Source organism: Rhinolophus hipposideros (assembly GCF_964194185.1).
Source record: "Rhinolophus hipposideros genome assembly, chromosome: 24".
Lineage (NCBI taxonomy): Eukaryota > Metazoa > Chordata > Mammalia > Chiroptera > Rhinolophidae > Rhinolophus > Rhinolophus hipposideros.
In genome coordinates, this window is record NC_138070.1 from 21,388,121 (window position 1) to 21,410,091 (window position 21,971).

Below are 21,971 nucleotides of genomic sequence, written 5' to 3' on the forward strand. Positions count from 1 at the left end.
ATCATTGGGGCCCACACTGGGGACTAAGGGACAAACAAGTGACCCCTGCAATTGGCTGAATGTTCATCTCTGCCCCATGAATTCCTGTAGTCCAGTCCCTTCTGTGCCTCAGGTGACTCTCAAGATAAGCTGTGTCTTGCATATTTGTTAAGTAAGGACTTGAATGAATATGGATCCAACTGGTGTGGGCAGGAGGGTTTTGTACCCTCCTGGAGTTTACCCTGTGCAATGGGCCTGTGGGGAGGGTCCCCTGGCGAGGTGGTGCCCCTAGCTGGGAATCCATGGTGTGACTATGGCTCAGCACAGGATGTGGCAGGGCAGAAACAAGACTGTCCCATTTTCCAGGTGAGGCAAGGACCGTGGGAAAGCCATAGCAACCAGGGCAGCCCCAGCCAGCAGTTCCAGGGGTAGTGTCCCCCCCTGGTGGGGGAGCTCCTTGCTCCCTGGTGGGGGCAAGCAAGAGCCTGGGAAGGTGGGGGTGGGCTCCTTCAGTCCCGTTCCCCCTGAATGGAGTTGGTGTGGGGGGGATGACATAGGCGGCTGGAACTCCACAAAGGCCTGGACTGGGGAGGAGTGGGGGCAAGGTTGGCACAGGGCCAGGTTGGCGGTTGGAAATTTGAATGTTGTCAAGCATGCCTAACCCCAGGAGGTCTTGAGTTTCCCTCCAGTTGTGTCAGAGTCCCGACCCCTCCCTGCTTGCCCTTCTCTGCAACCCTTGGCCTTGGGGGGCCCCACTGGACATTGGGGGGCAGGGGAGCCAAGCTGGCAGAATGGAGACAGGAGCCCAGGCGTTGGCCCTGCGAGTGTCCCGGGGTGGCTGCTGGGTGGCCAAGGCTGACTCAGGGCAAGTGATGGGCACAGTGGAGGGCTCTGACTCCTCGGACGTGCTGGCCACATACCTGTGCTCCCACTTACTCCTTGCCTGCTCCTCCAGGCCTGGCAGTGCGATAGACGTCGTGCTCCTGCCCTGGCCTCAACCCTGGGTCCTGCCTGGCCCTGGGCAAGCCCTTCTGCCGCGGGCCTCTCACCGAAACCCTGCTGGCCCCAGGAGGTTCAAGTACGCAAGCATTCCCAGGGCTGTTTGATGAAGCTTGGCCTGTGCACAGAACTAAGATGGTTACTCCGAGTCTGCCCAGATGTGAGGGTGGGAGGCGGGTCCCCTTGTGTGGCTGGGCTGGGGCCGGATGTGAGGTCATTCCCAATTTGAAGACTCCGGGACATGGACCTGGTGTGTAGGGGGAAGATGATTCCTGGCCCAAGGGTCCGAGTTTCCAGGTTAGTCTATGGTGCCCCAAGTGACTCCCCCTCCTTTCACTCAGAGAAGTGGGGGAGGGGGACAGGGCCTGATCTGGGAGGAGAGGCTGTAAGAACAGGAGGGACCCTTGCCCAGAGTCTGGGCTGGAAAGGGCAGAGACAGAGGTCATTGGAAATTGGGGCCAGCTTCTCAGAAATATCCTTTGTGCTGAGAGGCCACCCCATCACCACCACCTGGAAGCAAGATTCAGGGAGTGAGGCAAGGCTGGGGACCAGACAGGGAGAGTCCCTGAGGACCCTGAGTTGTGATAAAGAAGCTGCGGAGTCAGAAGGATTTTCAGAGGAGTGGGCACTGGGCACTTCCTGAGCCACATCTGGTCATTGGGAGGGGATGACACAGGAGCAATCAACCGAGCCCAGCTCCTACGATAAGGGACAGCAGAACTTCAGGAGGGTCAAAGCGGCAGGGGCATCCTTGCGGGGTGGGGGGTGCTTCCTGGAGGTGAGGGAGTGAAGGCCCAGGCCCTCGTGGACTTGACCGGGCGGGAAAGGCCCCTCTCAGCGCTCTCCAGGCCGGAGACTCGTCGAAGGGGCTGGGGGAGGTGGCGGAACCAACGAAACCTGGCAGAGCACGCTGGTGCCCAGGCCCTACCGGGGGTACCGCCGGGCTTTGAGGCCGGCTCCGCCAGTCCCGCGCGGCCTCCCGGGCGCACTCGGGGCCTCGTGTTCCCCGCGCTGCGGGGCGGGGCGGGGACAGAGTGAGTCTCGGAGCAGCCTGCAGGGGGCGCCCGTGAGCAGCGCGGCTGGAGCCGGAGCCCGAGCCGGAGCCCGAGCCGCAGCCGAGACAGCGGGAGCCGGCGCGCGAGCGGCAGGTCAGCGGGGGTCCCGGGGACGCGGTCCAAGGGTCGTGGGCGGGCGGCGGGGAGCCGTCGGGGCTGCGGGACCAGGGGCGAGGGGGCGGACCGCCCGGGTCCCTTCCGCTCAGGGTACGCGTCGCTCGGACCCTCTCCGCCGAGTTCCCAGGGCCGGGGTCCGAGCCTTGCCTGGAGGCGGCGACCGGCGTGGCGAGTGCGGGGCGGCCCGGGCGCGGCCGCACATCCCGAGCGCGTCCGGGGCCGCGTGCGGACCCTCGAGGCCGCCCCAAACTAGCCGGGAAGGCGCGCAGGGGGCGGCGGGGAGGGGCAGGGGCCGGACCGCAGGTGACGCGCGGGGACCGTCCGTCAGCCCGTCTGGGAGCCACGGGCCTGCCCCTTGGCCCTCGGGGGACCTTGCGGGCGCTCCCGGCCCGGGCTGGCTGGGGGCGCAGAGGCGCGGCCCGAGGGCGGGTAGGTTCCGGGACCCCGGGACTGGCAGGGGCTTCGGTGGGTGGCGCAGCCCGGGGTGGGGCCGGGAGGAGGGAAGCACGGTGCCCACGCGCTCAGCATCCCGCACGCCCGGGGCGCGGCGACAAAGGGGAGTTGGGGACAGACGGCCGAGCGCGGGCGCGTCTCACGGACAGTGGTGGCGGGAACCGGACTTAGGGGACCCAGGAGAGGACGGGCCCTGGCCGGCTTGGCGCTGCCCCGAGCGGAGGTAGGAATGGCGGGAATGGTGGCAGCCCACGAGGGATTTGGCTCAGGCCCGCCCAAGGGATCAAGGAGGGGGCTGTCCGCCGCGGAGCAAACATCTCTGCGTACCTGCACGGCCACACCGCTTTGGGCTTTAATTCCCCTGCCTGTACCATAGGAGGTGGGGGCTCCACGGAGGCTGGGGTAGGTGGAGAAGCAAGCCTGAGGGCGGGTCTCCCCATCCCTCTTTCCCCAGGACTGGAGTCAGTGGCTGGTCCTTGGCGGAGGATTAGGCTGCCCACCCCCAGTAGCCAGCTCTCCCTCCCCATCACAGGCCGCATCCAGGCCTGTTTCCACCCACTGGGCGTTGTGCTCCCCTCGCCCGGAGTTCAGGGCTGCCCTCCGCTTGGCCTCTGCTTTCCAGCAGCTCTGCACCCTCCGAAAGATTCTCCACGTCACCTCCATGCCCAGCCAGCACTGCCCCTCATTGTCCCGGCCCTGGGGACCATGATAGGGAGCTCTGGGGAGCACAGTGGGCCAGAGAGTATGTTGTGGGTCAGGAGCTGCCTCATTAATCCTGGAAGCTTGAGGTGGCTGGGAAGGCTCCCCATCTCAAGTCTTGGCAGGAGCTCCTCACTGAGGCTTGTCCACTGGCAGCGGTGTCAACACCTTGCTCTGCCCTTGCCCTTTGTGGTCTCCCTGGCTCTCCCAGGTCTTAATATCCCTTGGGCCACTTACCCTCCGTCCCCATCCCCTCATGCAGAACAGTTTCTGGGCTAAGCCGGCTTCCCTGTCCACAGCTTCAGGGAGGCTGAGGGCAGCCTCGGTCGCTGGCGGGAGACAGGCTTTGGGCCAGCCTGATCCTGGGAGACTCCAGGGACTTGCATGTTGCCTCCCTCGTGTTGGCCTGTGCAGTGCGGGTCGCAGACCATCCCCTGGTCCTGCCCCCTAGGAGCCCACAGCCTAAGAGCTCAATGGCTGGCTTCAAGGACAACACGATGGAATGGAGATTCCAAACGTGGGTTCTGGTCTTGACTCCCTCTCAGGGTGGCCTTGGGCAAGTCACTGTCCCTGGAATCCATCTTCTCATCTGCAACACAAGCATAATGATTCAAGCCATGCTTACAGTACAGAGTTGTGGTGGAGAGTAAATGAGAGATGGGCATTGGCTGTGGGGAGTGGAGCGGTCTGTTAGCCTTGTGGGCCCCGGGGACACCACAAGGCCCACTGTCAGCAGAGGGACATGTGGACTGCAGTTGGATTGGGAGCAAGCACTTGGCTTCAGGGCATTACACCCTGTAAAATTCAGGGCCTCTGGGCAGTGCATGCCTGTGTCGGACCACAGCCCCTGGGAGCTCTCTGCAGTGATCTGAAATCCCACAGTAGCTGTTGGTACCATCTAACCTGCTTAATTCCTGAGCCACCTTACCCTGGATAAACTGGAAGTGCCATCCCAACCATCTTATGGCATCTGTTTTGTCTGCCGCAACTCAAACTGGGTGCTGGAAGATGTACACATGTGAGAGCCTTGAGAAGGATGGCCAGACAGATGGCAAGGGGGACGGCAAAGGCGTGAAGGATGGGCAAGGAAGGGGTTTTGGTAGGTGTGTGTCAGGAGATGCTGAGGAGACCCCAGGAATCAGGTGCTGAGTTGGCAAAAGGGATGAGTCCCCTGGGGGTTGGGACTCATGGTCTGAACAGAGTATGAGGGGGTTGCCACAGAAGGGAGGGGTTGCCCATGGTCTGGAGGTTGGAGGGAGCCGTGGGGTGTGGTGCCTGGGAGTGGGACCCTGGGCCCAGATGAGGGAAGGGAAGTGGGGAGTGGGCAGGAGCTCAGAGCTGGGATGTGGAGAGGAGCTTTCCAGGAGGGCCTGGAGCTCTGGGTGCGGGAGGGGCAGTTTAGTGGCAGAGGTCCCCCAGCCCAGCCCACAGAATCATGAAAGGGGCCCCTGTGGCGTAGAAGCCATGAGATTGTTCCTGGGACAGGAGGGTCTGGATGGAGGGGAAGAACAGTTGCCCCTCACTCCAGCCCAGGGCTGGGGGTCGCCCAGGGAAAGCAGGATGCTCCAGCTTTGTAGGACCCCCTCAGGCCTTCTCTGACACGCTTCTGAGCCTCGAACAGGCTGTGATCTTTGCTTGGAATCTCTCCCTCTCCCCTCACTTTCCTGTCCTCCAAGTCCAGCCCAAATGGCCCCTCCTCTGAGAAGCCTTCCAGATTCCTCTGGGCCCACAGCCCGTTCTGTAGGGCAGTCCTGTGTCAGAAGTTGCAGGGCACTGACTGGCACCATCTTTCTGGGGCTCCCACCTTTGCCGCTGCTGCTGCTCCAGTCAGTTTAGCTGTCACGTGGGGGAAAGGCTGCCGCAGTGCGCCATGGAGAGGTGGGCTGCTCCCCTCTGGTGCCTCCTTTGATGTCTGGGCTGGTGGTCTCTGCCCAGAGGCCCCCAGGGCTGGTATCTCTCTGCCCATCTGTCATAGGGGCATTCGCCTCTGGCCCCTCAGTGGCCTCTACAAACTGTGAGCCAGGGTGCAAGGAGCCACGGAGTGGGCCGAGGAGCGGTGGGGGAGCCACGCAGCACCTGGCCCAGCCCATAGGCACTGCTCCAGTTGGTCTGGCTAACCTCCTGCTCTCTGCCTTCAGCCTACAGGGCCACATCATTGCACCTTCATCCCAGGGACCCCAGGAGTGGTCCGCCTCCCTCCTGTCCTCCGTGCACCTGCCCTCTGGGGAGCCGCTATGGCCAGCCTCTGCCTGCATCCCCCCCAGGCCCACTAGAGTCTGTTCTCAAGGCCATTTAGTAGCGCCCCCCGCCCCCCCCCCGCCATGTCCTCCCTTCAGGCGTCACGGTGCATCATCCCACCATTAGAGGGTTCATTTGAGGGAGGTGTGGATGCAGAGCTCTTCCCGCAGTCTGCTAGACACATGTGAGGAGCCTCCGCACAGAGGGTCTCGGAGTGGGGGATGGATCAGGCTCCTTCCTCCACAGCGTGGGCACCTAGCACCTTCCAAGGTGTTGAGTGGCACCTGGGAGGGGGTGTTAGGTAAGGTGGCCAGTGAAGGGTTGAGTGGCCAGCTCAGGCTAGGACGGGGAGGTCCTGCAGCCTCTCTGGCATCTGGCCTGGACTCGTGGGGATAGGAGGAGATTCTGGGCCCCCAGCAGGGAGAAGGGAGCTGGCAGGCCCTGCAGCCCAGGGGGCTTGTGAAGTGAGGCTGCTCTGGGGGCTGGGCTCCCTGAAAGGAGCTGGCTCTCTGCCTTGTTCCTGCCCACATCCTGCCCCCAGGGACTGAAAGCAGCAGCCACACCCCCGAGGGGCCGTGGGGGAGGGGCACCACTGGGTACTGCCGGCCCAGCTTGCACCAAGTTCCTGAAGTTGGAGGCAGACGCTGGCAGCCCTGCAGGAAGGGAGGGAGGGAGGGGGGTTAAGCGGTGGCAGTAGTGGTGCTTGCTCACCTCTAGGCAGCACCAGAAGACACCTGCCAAGACAAGAGGGGCTTGGTGGGTCCTGGGGTTCTGGGAGGCTCGTGCCCAGACCTGGGCCACACCGAAGATCAGCCACAGCAGAGCCAGCAGAAGGCTGTGGTTGGGAGCAGGAGCTGAGCTGCCTGTCTAGCTATTTCTTCTTGCTTATTGGCCTCTCCCCTCCAACTGAGGTAGTGCTTCTCAGTCTGTCAGCTGTCTCCTCATAGACTTTGGCTTTCTGTGCAGTTTCTGGGAGAATTCCTCGGTGCGGTCTTCAGAGCCCCAGTTGAAAGCCCAGAGCTCTCGTGTCAATTGTGTTTTCTATCTCAATCCCTCTGTTTTTCATTTCCGGGGTTTTGTATTATTTTTGTTCATATTTGTTCTTGTTTCGTTTCTGCCTTTCAGTTCGTAAGTTCTCATTCTTGTTTATGGGTGCTGTTCCTTTCTTTATCTCTTTGAAGAGCCTAAATGTCTTTGAAAATCACTATTAGATGACTCTGCTACCTTCATGTCTTCTGGAATGAATGAATCTCCACATTTTGGGTGCTGTGGCTTATCTTTCTTAGCCTGAATTTTACTCCTGCGCTTTGAAATTGTGGTTTGCAGGCTCATCTTAAGTGAGAGCTGAGGTCCTGGAGGTGGGGACTGACCTGTACACAGGGTCCCCTGCAATCGGCTCACGGCCCAGCTGGGGTCAGGCTCAGCAGCAGGTAGCCCAGTGGTCCAGCAGCTGGGATGCTGCCTGGCGTTGAGTAGGCATTTGGGAAACATTTGCTGTGAGAAAGTAGTGGAGGATTCTCTGGCCAGGATTCTGGAGCCCAGGAATGGGCCCAGTGTGGCTGGGACAGGTCTGAGTCCCTATCTGGGGCTCAGTACGTTGCCCTTAGCCGCACCCAAGAGCAGGTGTGCAGAGTCCTGTCTGGAAGCTGGCGGAGCCCTCCGTCCAGCAGGCTCTGGGGTATACAGGCACCATGTGGGCATGTGTACAGAAAGTCCCGCTAGTGTGACATACAAAGAGCCAGAAGTGGGCCAGGAAATATGTGGGTTGTGATTAAATGGAGTTTTAATTAAAGCGGCCAGGCCAGTGGGGGTGAGGAAGAAGGCGGGAAGAAGCGGCATTTGGAGTCTGACTGTTGGGAGTCCTACGTGGTTGTCCTCTCAAGGCGTATGCACGTTTCCCAGCATGTGTCTCTAGTTTGTATGGGACAGCTTCTGACCTCTGCCCTGTCCCCAGCAAGGGACAATCACAAGGAAATATTACATGATTACTATTTAATTTCCCCTCCTGGCTAGCAACAGAAGACTGGAAGATTAATTAGATGGACAGCCAACACAGAAGATTAGGAAATTGCCAGATCCTGGCCCCACCCCCAACCCCCTCCCCATGGGCCTCCGGACCTTCCTGTCGCTCTTGGAGGCCTCTGAAGGGAGGAAAGCAGAGAGGGGCCAGGAGGCCCCAGGAAATCTTCCTGCTGCTGTTTTCCATGGGCATTTCCCCCAGCTGAATTCTATCCTTTTATGCTCACGGTGAGGCTGGAAGAGGGCCTTAGCTTCTTCATCTGTAAAGTGGGGTTCATAGGGGCAGTGAGAACACAGATGACCCCCAATGCCCCCATCGGGCTGCATAAGCAATTTAAGAGGGTCTGGAGTACATCCTTGTGTCCAGGCAGGTAGCCCCTGGGAGAGCACAAGGTTTGGTGGCCCTGTGGTGGCTGGAGACCGGAGGCTTAAGCTCTCAGAGCTGATTAACTGTGCATTGAGTCCCAGTTCCTGTGAGTGACACATTAGTACCTTGAAACTGGCCATAATGGAAGCATTTCCACCACACAAGTCTGGCAAAGGCCTTAAGTCATAGAACCCCCCCTCCCCCCAGGCCAATGTGACGCCCTAAGGCTGGGAAGCTCCTAACCTTCCCACAGGTTCCCAGCCTTCTCCCTGCCCTGCCCATCCTGCAGTGCCTCAGGCTCCACTGATGTGCTTCCTCTGGGCTGGGCGATTCTGGTCCTGAGGAGCCAGGCCACCCTTACCCCAGGATGTGCTGGCAGAGCCCGCAGGAATGTTGTAGGAAGGGCTGAGGGAGAGCCGGACATGCGAGGAGCAGCCTTTTAGAACCCGGCTGGCAGGGCCGTCAGGTGTGATTTTAGTTCCTTGTAGGGTTGACTTGGGCAGGAGGGAATTGCATCCAGTGAGACTTGGGGGTAAGGAGGAGCCATCCCAGGCCTGGTGGGCAGCAGTAAGGCAGTTACACGTCAGTCGGGCAGGGTGTTAGTACCAGGTGCTGGTCAACATGGGTGCTGGGCAGAAGGTAGTGGGCAGACCCTGAGAACTGGGAGTGTGCAGGCAGGTACCTGGGGCTGCTGAGAGCCTCCCCGTGCAGAGGGCAGGGTTAGGCCCTTCAAAGGCCCTTCCACACAAGGCATCCCGGCTCATGTGCTGATGCCGTGCTCCTATCAGCAGGGCTCTGGGCAGTGCGGCTGGGCAGCCTGGCCTCAGCTCTACAGAAATGTGGGGCATGTTGGGATTGTTGATGGTCCACCTCATCTGCCCCTTAGCAGGGCCCTCTGAATCTGCACAATGGTCTGGGGCTTATTGGCTGGGCTAGAGGAATTGGTGGAGGTTGTTACGCTTCTCCACACAGATTCCCCTGGAGGTTGAAGCTGGCGTCAGAAGGACTGCAGGCGGCTATGAGGAGTTAGGAGGATGGTGGGAGCCTCCCTGAGGCTTGCTGGGCTGGCTGGGCTGATTAGACATTGGCCTCCTGCTGCTACTACTGAGCCCGGGAGGCCCCAGGTGGGAGGCAGGCCTGGGCCTGTCACTTCCCTCCTGCAGGATGAGGATGAGGATGAGAGCCTCGATCCACAGCCTCGGCAGTTGGGGGAACCCTGGTGAATGCTGCTCTGGGCTGCAGGCTGGGGGCACCAGGGGACACTGTGTAGCCAGGGATGGCACCAGGAAACTTGGTCTGGCCCACCTCTGCCAGTGATTCGCTTTGGGAGCAGCTGCTGGCAAGTGTCCGGTGTACAGCGGGAGCTCAGTGGGACCTGGTCGTACTCCTTGATTGTGGGCCCCTGACAGTCCTGAAGAAGCCACAAGCTGTGGGAACCCCTTGGTTTCTCAGGGGCTTAGCCTCCTCTCCTGCTTCCTGGTGTTGGGTGCTCCACTCCAAGCTCCCTCGGGTGTGGCTGCACATTGGAGTTAGAAGGAAACTTGGGGCTCATCTATTGCAGCCATCCATCACCTCCAGGACAGGGCAGGGGGAGGTCGGCAGCCCCACTCCATCCCTCGTTTCCTAGAGGAGAGAGGGAGGATGCAGCCCCCAGAGCCCACATGCAGGTGCCTAAAAGGCAGCTTTGGGCTTGTCCCTGGGCAGGTGGCCGCCGCTGCACCTGCACACCGGGGGCCCCCATGAGGGCTCAGGACTGGAGGGGGGGTGCATTTGACATGGGGGGACACGATGAGCACATGTGAGTGTGATAGGTGGGGGCAGAGGCAGTGAGGAGAGGCCCCCGGAATTGGCAAGGGCATGGAGACCATCTCACAAGCTTAGGGGGAACAGTAGGGATCTGGGCTGGGGAGGTCATGACCCCAGCTTCTGTAGCTGAGGGAGTTCTATGATTCCTTACATTTCTGCGGCGTTTTGACTTTGAGGAAGCACTTCCAAATCCGTGTATTAACTTCTCATAGAATCACGACTGAGAGCAAAAATGGCCTCCAGAGGCCATGTGGGGTCCAACCTCCTCACTGTAGCAGTGGGGAAACTGAGGCCCAGAAAGGAAAACCATTCTTGTCCACAGTCCCAGCAAGTCCTGGCGGAGCGCCCCGCTTTCTGCCTGGCACCAAACTGAAATAAGTCTGTCCTAGCGTCAGGCAGGCAGAGTAGCAGGTTGGGGAGCCAGGTGTGGGAGGCAGGAGGCTGCTGCCCCACCCAGATGTGCCGTCATCTGGCAGGGGCTGCGTAAGGGCAGACGCCCTTTGTGCACGCTCTGCTGCCCTGTGCAGCACCACCGGTGAGGCAAGAGGGCTTCCCTGCTGGCAGTGGGAGACAGGACCAGACGGCCCCCCAGATCTTCCCCATGGGAGCTCCCAGGGTCGTTGAGCCTGCTCCTGACCTTTAGGGAGGTGCTGGTAGTTCCCAGAGAGAGCTCTCAAGGGACGGAGCTGACTGAGGCTCGCTGAAAGAGCAGGTGGGTGAGCCTGGGACAGCCTGAGGGTGAGGGGGCCTTCCCGGGAGGGTTGTGGGTGTGGCAGTGAGCTCAGGGACCAGGAGACTGGCAGAGCTGCCACAGACAGCTTGAGCAGCTGAGCATGGGGGACTAACGTGAGCGACTTAGCTTTGAAAGATTCCCGGCTGCCCTAGAAAGAAACAGGCTGAGGGCTGTTCCCGGGAATCTTCAGCTGTGCCGGCTCCATAGAGGTCCAGCTCCTCACGAGGCTTCTCCTTTGGCAGGTGCCCCGGGAACTTGAAGCTGAGCTGAGCCAAGATGCCGCCAGAGCCCCTGGAGGGGGCTTGCTTCCTGGAGACTCCGAGGCAGCCGTGAAAAAGCCCTGGGGGCGTCCCCCTCCGCCAGCAGGGACGCTCTTGGCTCCTGTGAGGAAGGGGCTCAGGGGCCTGGGCAGGGCCGGCTGTGCTGCAGCTATGGACCGTGAGCTGGCCCGGCCCGCGTCCTCGCCGACTCCGTCTGTCTGCGGCTATGCCCATCATGGGCTCCTCCGTGTACATTGTGGTGGAGCTGGCCATCGCCGTGCTGGCCGTCCTGGGCAACGTGCTGGTGTGCTGGGCGGTGTGGCTGAACAGCAACCTGCAGAACGTCACCAACTACTTTGTGGTGTCGCTGGCGGCTGCCGACATCGCAGTGGGGGTCCTTGCCATCCCCTTCGCCATCACCATCAGCATAGGGTTCTGTGCCGCCTGCCACAGCTGCCTCTTCTTCGCCTGCTTTGTCCTGGTCCTCACGCAGAGCTCCATCTTCAGCCTCCTGGCTATCGCCATTGACCGCTACATTGCCATCCGCATTCCGCTCCGGTGAGCTGGGCGCCGGGCCGGGCGGTGGGCTGCCCCGCCTTCCCTGCCCTGGGTTCACATCTGTGCAAAGGCTGCCTGTGCCAGTGTCTGGTCTGTGCCCGTGATCAGGGGAACCTGGGGTCAGGGTGCACCCAGGGTCAGGGTTTGGTCTGTGGTGTCTGTGTTGAGGTGACAGGACCATGGAGCCCAATCTGGGGCTGCCCAGGGCGTGGCCAACAGTCCTACCCGCCTAGTCGAGGCCCGCGGGCACAGGCTCCCTGGCCCTCCCCCGACGCCCCCAGGCTACATGGTGGAGGCTGGCATACGCCGACAGAAGCGTGTGGCTCAGACCCGGGCCGTGCATCTGGGTCATTCTTCGCAGCGCGATGCTGGGGAGGGGCGGGGCCCATGGGAAACCACAAGACCTCAGAGCGAGAAGTCCGCCCTTCCTCCTCCTCTGGGCAGGCCTCGCAGTTTGCACATTAGGAAAATGTCCCAGAGAGGGCAAGTGACTTGGCCAAATGCCACAGTGAGTCATTTGAACCTATATGCAAATTCTGTGCTCCGTAAGTCACTGAGCACTCATGGTCTTGGAGATGGCCTGTGCACTGGGGGCGAGGAGGGCGGCCTGGTAGAGGGGGTTTTCATGGTGAAGCTTTTGTGAAATGACTTCAGCCACTTATTGTGTAAGTGAAGACTTTCCCTGAGGCTGAGTTTATTTAGTGTGGCCTCCACCTACTTGGCCATAGATGAGGCTTGGAAGTGTCCTTCCCATGGGGGACCCTGGGGCCTCCTACCCCACCTCCTGGCCCCTCCATCCCAGAGCTGAGTTCCACAGCCTGGGTGGCTGCAGGCTCTGAGGGATGTCTCAAAAGACCTGGGTACCCATCCCTTGTGGGAAACTCTCCCAAACAGGTGGAGCGCCTACCTACAGAGCAGGCCCCAGCAGCCACACGCAGTGCTGAGGGTGCCCCAGCCGGGAAGAGGAGAGGCTAATGAGCAAATGGAAATTTAGAGTGTCAAACCCAAGGGGGCCCTTAGAGGTCACTTCCTCTCATCTTCTGAATGGAAAAATGAGGCCCAGAGAAGGGAGACAGGCCTCAGGGCCACACAGCGAGTTGGTAGCACAACTGGGGTGTGGCCTGCCACCCACAGACTTCAGTCTTTGTGGAGAGCTGAGTCACAGAGTGGCCCTTGTGTCCCAGAACCTGCACCAGGTCACCATTCCTGTCACCAGTGCTCTAAGAGGGAAGCAGGCACCCTTGTCATGCCCCTCAAATGAAGATAGGACCCCGGGCCCCATGTGGCCCTATAGGACACTCTGTGTCTCAGGAGAGCCCAGGGCCCTTGTCCAGATAGAAGACCAGCCTAAGTGGGCAGAGCACAGTCCAGAGTCCAGGCTCGTCAAGGGACGGCTCAGTATACGGAAGCCTGTCCGTGGGCTCCCAAGTGGACTGGACAGCAAGGGATGGGCGTCCAATTCAGGGGCTGGGCCAGCCCTGGTCTGAACGTTCAGTGGGGAAGGAGAGGCTTCACTTTCACTTTCTTCCCTGATTCAAAGGGCACCAGCATTCTAGGGAGAGATCAAGGTTGCTGGTCTCAATCGAAAGGGGCTTGGTTTCTTTTTCTTGTTTCTGTTTCCTGAGAGTCAAAAGAATGACTCCCTGATGTTAGAGGATGGGACATGCTATGTGACCCAGGAAAGTGAAGTGTCCCTCTCTGGGCCCATTTCTTCATCTATAACAGGGGACAGGCCTCTCTGAGTTCAGAAAGGTGTTGAGGGTCCAGTGAGTGGACGGCAGTGACAAGGCCCTGAGAAGGGTGGGGGGTGGGATGGGAGGTAAGGGGGTGGGGGGCTGGGGGAGGGGATCCAGCTCTTTCCCGAGCTGCTGGAGAGTCAGAGCTGGGCCCCTGGATGGAGCCATGGATCTCCCCCCGTCCCCCGACGCCCATGATTTCTTGGAACAGCACCCACATAGTCCCCCCCAGACCTTGGCCGTTTGAGCTCTGCTTGATGATCAGGCTTCGGAAAACTCAGCCTGAGTTTCTTGGATCCGGGAGCTGATGGGGCCTGGGATGCTGGGCGGCCTCCGCCTCGGGCCGAGAGCGGCCCAGCTGCCAGAGGAAGTTAGCGCAACAGCATCTCCTTTGATCCTCACGCAGGCATTGTGGCTGGCGGATGTTGTGACCCTCCTGTTACTCACTGGAAGGCCAGAGCCGGAGAAGGAAAAGTGTCTCCCGACACGGGGGACGCCAGGGCCCTTCACGCTGTTCCAGGCTCCCTTGGGTCCCTCCACCTTCCTGTTCCTCCAGGGCCCTGAGTGGGCAGGGGCTCGGGAGGGGGGAGGGCATGATGGTGTCCTTGTGGGGGCTCCTGAGGGCGAGCTGGGCATGAGGGGGAGCTAGATGGAGGCACAGGAAAACCCAGAGCTCCGGGCAGCTCTGGAGCCACTGCCTGGCTGGGCTGCCGCTCCTGCTCCTCCTCTGCACCCTGCCGGCTGTGAACCCGGCCGCCTCTGGTTCCAGTTCCCACTCCATTCAGTACACCCATTTGGCGGCTCTGAGATCCAGCCTCTGACCCGTGCCCGGGACCCCTAACCCCAGGCCTGCACCACGCACCTTTTTAAAAAAAAAAAAAAAAAAATTCAGTTTCAGAAAAATCTATATGTTCCTTCTCAAGTGTAGGGACCCAGGTGGGCTAGGGCAGGGCCTGCTCAGGAAGTTGGTGAGAAAGAAGCCTGGCCAGAGGCAGAGATGGGAGCCCAGAGGACTGAACGGCCGGGGCGAGACACAAAGGCTTACTTCGCCCCAATGGGAACTTTCGCACCCGTTGTCTCCTGTCTCTCACATGCGCCCCTGGTGAGCCCTCTCTCTCCGTGGGAAACAGGCCGAGTGCCACAGCAGTTGGTGCAAAGGCCTGAAGTTGTATATGGTGAATGGTCCCATGGGGATAAGACCTAAGTGCCCTGGCTTCTAAGGAGGGCAGGATCAGGAGAGAGGGTGCCCTGGAGTAGGTGTCACTGATGGGTCTCGCAGGATGGGTGTGGGGAGAGGCAGGTACAGGAAGGGGGCCAACCCTGGGCAAAGGCCCCAGGAAGGAATGAGCGTGTGGGCTCTGGGCCTGGGAGAGGGAATGGGGAGAGAAGAACAGGCAGGCAGTCAAGTGTAAGCCCAGCTCAGACCTGCCAGTGCCCAGGGTAGAGTTTGAGCTTCACCCCGGGATCAGTGGCTCTTCGATCTTGGATCACTGGCTCGTTTGGACAACTTAGGGAGGCCCCCCTTCTCCTCAGTGTAGGGCAAATGCACGTGAAGCTCCATCTGGAATTGTGGGGGCTTTTCTTGGATCATGGGGTAAGCCCGAAATGTGGGAGCCCCCAGGCAGTGGGCAGCCTGTGAGCTGGAGGACGCAGGGAGGCAGAACCCTCCAAGTGTGGGCAGTGCCTCTGGCAACCGCTTCCTACCGTGTTTCCCCGAAAATAAGACCTAACCAGAAAATAAGCCCTAGCATGATTTTTCAGGATGACATCCCCTGAACATCAGCCCTCATGTGTCTTTTGGAGCAAAAATTAATATAAGACTCGGTCTTATTTTCAGGGAAACATGGTGTGACACCTTTGGACTTCCCGAAACATGCTGGATGGCCATGTCACCCCTTCCACAAGACAGTCTACATCTGGGGCCCAGGAGGCCAAGATGTGACTGCTTTAAGTCACAGACGCAGCCCAGGGGATGGTGACGGGCCAGGCTGTGGCTCAGCCGTTGTTCCACTTGGGCCCTCATGCTGTTCCAGCCTCTGGCAGCCTGGGTCCGGGCCTTACGCCTAGGCTTTCTTTTGAATAACAAGATTAATCTGTTTGGGTTTTTTTTTAGAAATAAAGAATACTCACGCATACTAAAATTTCAAAAGGGTATATGGTGAAAAATATTCCCTCCAGCGCCCTGCCCCACCTCCATTTCCCTTCCTAGAAGGCAGTGTTGGGAATCCTTCCAGAGACGTGCTTTGCACACATAGGCAAGTGCTATTAATGTACGTTTGCTTCTGTCCCCACAAGGGGCTTTCTTTTCACAATGCAGTGACAGGCTACTTCTTGAAAGCTGGACACACAAGGGATTTTCAGACCATGTCCCCAGAAGCCAGGCCCTGGCATCCCACCATTTGTTCATTCAGAGAATATTAAGCCCCTTCTCGTCCCCGGCAGCTCCACTTCTGTAATTGGCTAGGAATGTGGGCGAGAAGGTTGCTGCTGGAGAACAATTTGAAAATTCCCAAAGCAGGTGGCCTCCAGGGTCCTCTACACCATTCCTAAAACTGTTTACTTCTGCTTGATTGCCTCCAATGACAGGAAGTTCATTCCATTTCTCCTGTGACCAGCTCAGTCGAGAAACTCTTACTTACTCTGAGCCACAATCTGCCTTCCTGCCTGTAATGTCCACCCACTGATTCTACACTCTGCCCCGTGGACCAGTGTGCACAGGCCCCGGATTCTTAGTCCCATTTTACAAATGAGAAAACTGAGGCTTAGAGAGGCAGAGTGACAGGAACGTACACGTGCTAGAACCCAGGGAGGGATATACTTTTCTCAGGAAAATATTAACATTAATTCAGCCTCTATTCAATGAGATGACAATAAATTAGTATTTGTAGAGTACTAAAAACAGTGCCTGACACAGCAAGAGCTATGTAAGTATTAAATGCCAGAAAAATCAAAATAAAAATAAGGCTGTGGCTGCACATTTGAGGCCGCAGAGCAGGGCAGTGCAGGCTCTTGATAGAATGGGCAGGTCAGTCCGCAGCCCTGTTCCTGCCCAGACGTATTGCAGGCACCAAGCCCCCACCGAGCGAGGCCGTGGAGCTCCTGGGAATGACCCTGCCTGGCTACTGTTTGCATTCAGAATTGACATCGTTTCAGAACTGACAAATTTACCTTGGCCTGAGTTGCCTCTGGGCTCCTGAAACACCCACGGCAAGTCCATTCCTCCCCTTGGGCCTCAGTTTCCCCATCTATAAAATGAGGGGTTTAGGCTAGATGAGAGGCCACCAGGTTTCTGTTGCTGTTGGTTTTTTTCTTAATTTGAATTAGTTGAGAAAATTTAAACCATGGGAGATTTTACCCAGAAAATCACCACTTCCCACCCCCTCCTGAGACCTGGCAGCACTGGGCACACATTGGGCCTGGCGGCGAGGGGCCAAGCGGTGTTAGCTGCCTCCTGCACACAGAGCAGACGCCCCACCAGCCTACCTCACACGTTTGTTACCTGTAGGCCTCTGTGTTTGCCACCCATGGACTAGATTGTTTCTGTGGATGCTTCCATTCCAATTCTGGAATTAGGTAAAGCACATTTTCCTTGGCACCTCTTGTGTCCCTGTCTCCATGCTGACGATTCAGAGATGGATGTAGGAAAGCCCTGCCCCCCAGGCCCCAGCCTCGAGGACCCAGATGGGCTAGGGATTCGTGGCACTCTTCAGGGAGATATCTAGCCTGAACTTGAAGGAGGGGGAGGGTTTACCAGGTTGGGGGGAGGGCAGTCTGGTGTCGCCAGAATCAGAACCATTAAACAGAAGGTCATCCCTCAGAGATAACTGAGGTTGCCTTCCTCAATCAGGGAGAGGATTTTGTTGGTTCTTTTAATAAAACATGCCACCTTTTCTTTGGGCCTGGGGTCAGCTTCCTGGCCAGCAGATCAGGCCACTTCCCGAGTCTGGGGCTGAGTCTGGCTGTCTAGAGTGCTTAGGGCTTTCAGGCAGATTACGTTTCCTCTCTGGATCCCAGTACCTCATGCAGCTCTTTCCTCCTGAATGTTCAGACTTCTACAGAAATGTGAAAACATGCTGATCTCATCTCTCTCCAGAGGGCTGCGGGTGACTGTAGAGGAAAGAGAGCCTATCTCATTGGGCCTGGGACCTCCACCCCTCCTTTACCCCGCTGTGGCACCTCTCCTTGGGGGCTTCTTTAGACTCTAAGTCAAGTGGGGAAGAAAGATCACAGAGTAGAAGAGAATCGCCAACAGGTCTGATCTGGTTCTGCCCTCAGCCAGTGAGTCCCCCCTCCTGACCTGTTTCCACTCCAAAGGGGACGCTGTTCCAGCATCAACTGAAATCAACGTGGAGGTGATAACTTGTCCTAGCCCCCAAAATCACTTATTAATTCCCTCCAACCAAACTAATTAAGTCCCAGGACCACTTGTAATACTAGTCAGTAACGATCTGAACATCTGAGCAGTGATTTCCCTTTCCAGGGTGCCTGCTTTCCAAGGCAAGGCTTGTCCCTCCACGGAACAGAAGAGGAGACAACTGAGCTTAGGAGGCAGGAAGGAGTGCCTGGGTCGCTGCGCCTTGGCCCTGCCCAGCCCCGCTTTCTCAGGCCTCTGATGCTGCTCTTCTCCCCCCAGGTACAATGGCTTGGTGACTGGCGCGAGGGCCAAGGGCATCATTGCCGTCTGCTGGGTGCTGTCCTTTGCCATCGGCCTGACGCCCATGCTGGGCTGGAACAACTGTGGTCGGCTGAAGGAGGCCAGGAACCTCTCGCAGGCCTGCGGGGAGGGCCAGGTGGCCTGTCTCTTTGAGGATGTGGTCCCCATGAACTACATGGTGTACTACAACTTCTTTGCGTGTGTCCTGGTGCCCTTGCTGCTCATGCTGGCCATCTACTTGCGCATCTTCCTGGCGGCCCGGCGGCAGCTGAAGCAGATGGAGAGCCATCCTCTGCCGGGGGAGCGGGCTCGATCCACGCTGCAGAAGGAGGTGCACGCGGCCAAGTCGCTGGCCATCATCGTGGGGCTCTTCGCCCTCTGCTGGCTGCCCCTGCATATCATCAACTGCTTCACTTTCTTCTGTCCGGACTGCACCCACGCCCCGCTCTGGCTCATGTACCTGGCCATCGTCCTCTCGCACTCCAACTCTGTTGTGAACCCCTTCATCTATGCCTATCGCATCCGCGAGTTCCGCCAGACCTTCCGCAAGATCATTCACAGCCACATCCTGAGGCAGCGGGAGCCCTTCAAGGCAGGTGGCACCAGTGCCCGGGCCTTGGCAGCTCACAGCAGCGACGGAGAGCAGATCAGCCTCCGCCTGAACGGCCACCCTCCTGGGACGTGGTCCAATGGCAGCGCCCCCCATCCCAAGCGGCGGCCCAATGGCTATGCCCTGGGGCTGGTGAGCGGAGGGCCTGCCTGCGAGTCCCATGGGGACACAGGCCTCCAGGACGTGGAGCTCCTCAGCCATGAGCTCAGGGGAGCGTGCCCAGAGTCCCCTGGCCTTGAGGGCCCTCTGGCCCAGGATGGAGCAGGAGTGTCCTGAGGAGCTACTGAGTCTGCCCCTTCCTAAGGGAAGGAAATCTTTCTCTCTGGTTGGCGGAACCAGTCAGGTTGGGAGAAGAGAGTATGCTGGGAGATCCTTCTCATGGCTGGTTCCCACTTTGGACTAAGCCCTGCCTGGCACAGCATGAGGCCCAGCAGGAAGGGTTTGGAGTCCGAGGAAGCGGACTTTTCATGCTGGGAGGCCACCAGGCCAGGGCCACCACACCAGGGCATCTTGGCTGTGTAGGGCCCAGTCCTTCTCCGGGACCATCTAGAAGTGCCACCTTGTCCCCACAGGGCAGCTGTGGCAGAGCAGGCTGCTGGCCCTGAGGCTAAGGAGTAGCTCCCACAGGCTCCCTGCCACACACATACCACCCTCCCCAGACCTGCCGAGGGGTTGGGAGCTGCTATGCCCAGAGGTGGCATTTAACTATATTTTCCAGGAGAAAATGTAAACGTGAGGATATGCTTTTTATTTTATTATTGCCCCTCCCTGGCTGCAGGGTCTGAGTCCTCTGCTCAGCTGGCACCAGGAGTCGGTCCAGGGAGTTCCAGGCAGCCCTCTCCCACTGCTGTGAGCTGCCATGTACTTCTTACCCCTTCAGTCCCAGGGCCATCTCGGGGGACAAAGCTGGGCTTGAGGACGCAGAGTTAGAACAGAACAGTGCCAGAGGGTGGGCTCAGGCATGAAGGTCGGGGCTGGCCGGCCATGAGGTAAGTCTGGGTAGCTCAGAGCTGCCCAGGTGGAGGCCCTGTCTAACTGCCTTTCCTTCTGAAGGGAATGTTTTTTTCTGAGATAAAATAAAAATGAGCCATGTTGTGTTTTAAGCTTGTCCAATGAGAATGGTGTCTGAGTTCCTTTCCCTACTCCTCAGCCAGGCCTGGCACACATATGTATAGGCGTGTGTTGCATGTGTGAGAGAGTATGAGCATATGTGCAGACGACAGACACCCTGCCTGCCCAGGAGGGCTTCTCCAGGCTCCCATCCTCCCAAGGGACAGGCTGCCTGGTTGCACCAGAATCCAAATACCCATGCACAGCCCCCGAGACCTGTGACCCTGTGAAAGGGGGGCTGTGGGAGGAGGGGGCTCTCCCCTCGGAGGCCGCTGACCCCTCCAGCCCTAGGCAGTGTGGGGTCCATGCTCCTCCCTCCATTACCTTCCTACTGTCCTTTAAAGAGGATCTATTTGCCCGGTATCTTCTCAGAGCTGTGCCCCACCCTCCCCACTGCCCTGCGGCTCCCCTCTGCGGAGAGGCCACCTCTCCGCAGAGGGATCTGGAAAGAGATCTGGGCTGGGGCTAAACTGTCTTCCCCTGGAGTCACCCCTCCTCCTCCTCTCAACAAAGAAACAGGTGTTTCCTCCTTTCTTGCCTGTCTCAGGGGCACCTTGCCTAAGGAGGTGATGCCATTCTTCTGTGATGAAGAAGGTTGAGGCCCGGGGGCAAGTTAGCAACCCGCCCCAGCCTGAGGGCCAGGAACACCCAGGCGGGGACTCTTCCCGGGTAATCCTCATGCAGCCCTGAGAGCCCCATTTAATTAATTAATTAAAGTTTATTGGGGTGACAATTGTTAGTAAAATTACATAGATTTCAGGTGTACAATTCTGTATTACATCATCTATAAATCCCATTGTGTGTTCACCACCCAGAGTCAGTTCTTCCATCACCGTATATTTGATCCCTTTTACCCTCATCTAGAGCCCCATTTTACAGGTGACTAAACAACAGATAGACTAAACAGCCTCTCATGAACAGAGAGGTTAAGTACTTGTCCCAGGTCATACAGCTATTAAGTGGCAGAAATGAACTTAAAACCCAGGTCTGTCTGAGTGCAAAATCCATGCTCCCCCCCCATGAAACATTACAACTACAGTGGAAGCATCTGACCCCTCCCCATATTGTTTCCCTGGTTCCTATACCTGGAAACAACCACTTGCCTGGATTTCATTTCATTCCAAGTGCACATCTTTGTTCTTTTACTGCACAGATGCTATGTAAGTATCCCCAGACCGACACGGCTTGGTTTCAGTTACACTTGACCAGGGGTCCTCCCGACTGGCTGCACAGAAGAGACACTTAGAAAAGCACCAGAGCCAGAGCGCTTGCTGCAGAGGCTGGGGGCACCCAGGCAGCAGTAATTTCCCCGGGCGTTCTTAGGGCTCTGAAGCACTGAGATAAATGCACAAGCCCACCCCTGTCACGTGGCTACCTCCTGCACACTGGTCTGTGCTGGCTGTGGGCCGAGGGCCAAGCAGTGGCCTGCGTTGTGCCTGAGGGGGCCCAGAGCACGCGTACTGTGGGTCCTCGTGACCAGGTGATGGGGAGAGGCTAGAAAGAGAACCACACAGGTCGAGACAGAAGAAACAGTCTTTCCAGCCTTTTCAGAGGCTTCTTGGGAACTGAGCTTTGGGGGTGGGCTACCATGGTGCAGGCTTTGGGTTTGGGGCAGGATGGGCTCAGGAAAGGCTTCCAAATACAACTGAGCCCAAGCCCTCTCGGGGCCAGCCTGGGGGGAACCACTGCAGGGCAGGGATGAAGGGCAGCCTGGAGAATAAGAGGAAATGAGATGCTGATAACACCCCCTGGATCTACTGGGCATCCCAGAGCTCAGATGCTGGCCTTTTCAACTGTGGTGGGAAACAGGAATCCAGGGGCTTCAGGGGTGGGAACAGTTCAGTGCAGCCTACTCCCACCCCTGGGGCCGAAGGAAAGGCATGTCACGATGGCGCTGTGAGCCCTGTACCTCCTCCTACCCTGTCGTGCCACACAGTCCCCTGGCATGGCCGTTCTTGACCCCTGAGCTCCTGTGCTGGGCCCAACTATGGCCTGAGCACTGGTGACATCCCTCTGCTGATGCAAGAGCTTATGGGGGTAAAAAGGACCTGAAAAGGTCTGCTGTGAGGCAGGGCACTCCCTCTGGGGTGCTTATCTACTCGGAAAAGCGGAAAGTGTCAAAGTAGCCCTTCTTCCTCCTCCCCACACCGACCCCTCCGCTGTCCAGAGACACACCTCGCAGCAGCTATCACTCTTCATTAGCAGTAACATTGTTGGGACAGCCCCTGTCACGCTGTAGAGCCACGGAGGGGTAGGCAAAACAGCAGATGATTCACACAGCCTCAAAGGAGAGGGACAACACCAAACACACAGCCCAGCTGCGGGTGACACCTTTCTAGATACTCTAGCTTGACCCTTTCTTTTGCCAGAGGAGAAGGAGCAGCTCTGGAGAGGACTGGGCACAGGGAAAGACCAGGCCAGGGTGTCATCAGCAGGAGGCTGGGTTGGTGATGGGTGGGACTGACCCAGTGTCCTCTGAGCGAAGGACTTTTTCCCATCACTGGGAAAGGCTTTCATGGAACCACCCACACACTTCTTTGCCTGGCCCAGGGAAGGGTTTGTGTGTATATGTGAGATT

At 58.5% G+C, this 21,971-nt stretch overlaps 1 protein-coding gene across 2 annotated transcripts; it reads left to right on the forward strand.

Annotated features, from left to right (window-relative positions):
* The first annotated feature begins 1,194 nt into the window (after positions 1-1,194).
* On the forward strand, positions 1,195-19,400 carry ADORA2A (adenosine A2a receptor). Of its 2 annotated transcripts, none has more exons than XM_081037651.1 (3): positions 1,195-1,275; positions 10,708-11,283; positions 17,653-19,400. In XM_081037651.1, the coding sequence occupies exons 2-3, from the start codon at positions 10,952-10,954 to the stop codon at positions 18,557-18,559; spliced, it is 1,239 nt and encodes a 412-aa protein (XP_080893777.1). In that variant the 5' UTR covers positions 1,195-1,275; positions 10,708-10,951; the 3' UTR covers positions 18,560-19,400. The 2 variants fall into 2 exon arrangements, with proteins under 2 accessions (XP_080893777.1, XP_080893776.1); XM_081037650.1 differs by lacking the exon at positions 1,195-1,275 and adding an exon at positions 2,075-2,126.
* The last annotated feature ends 2,571 nt before the right edge of the window (positions 19,401-21,971 follow it).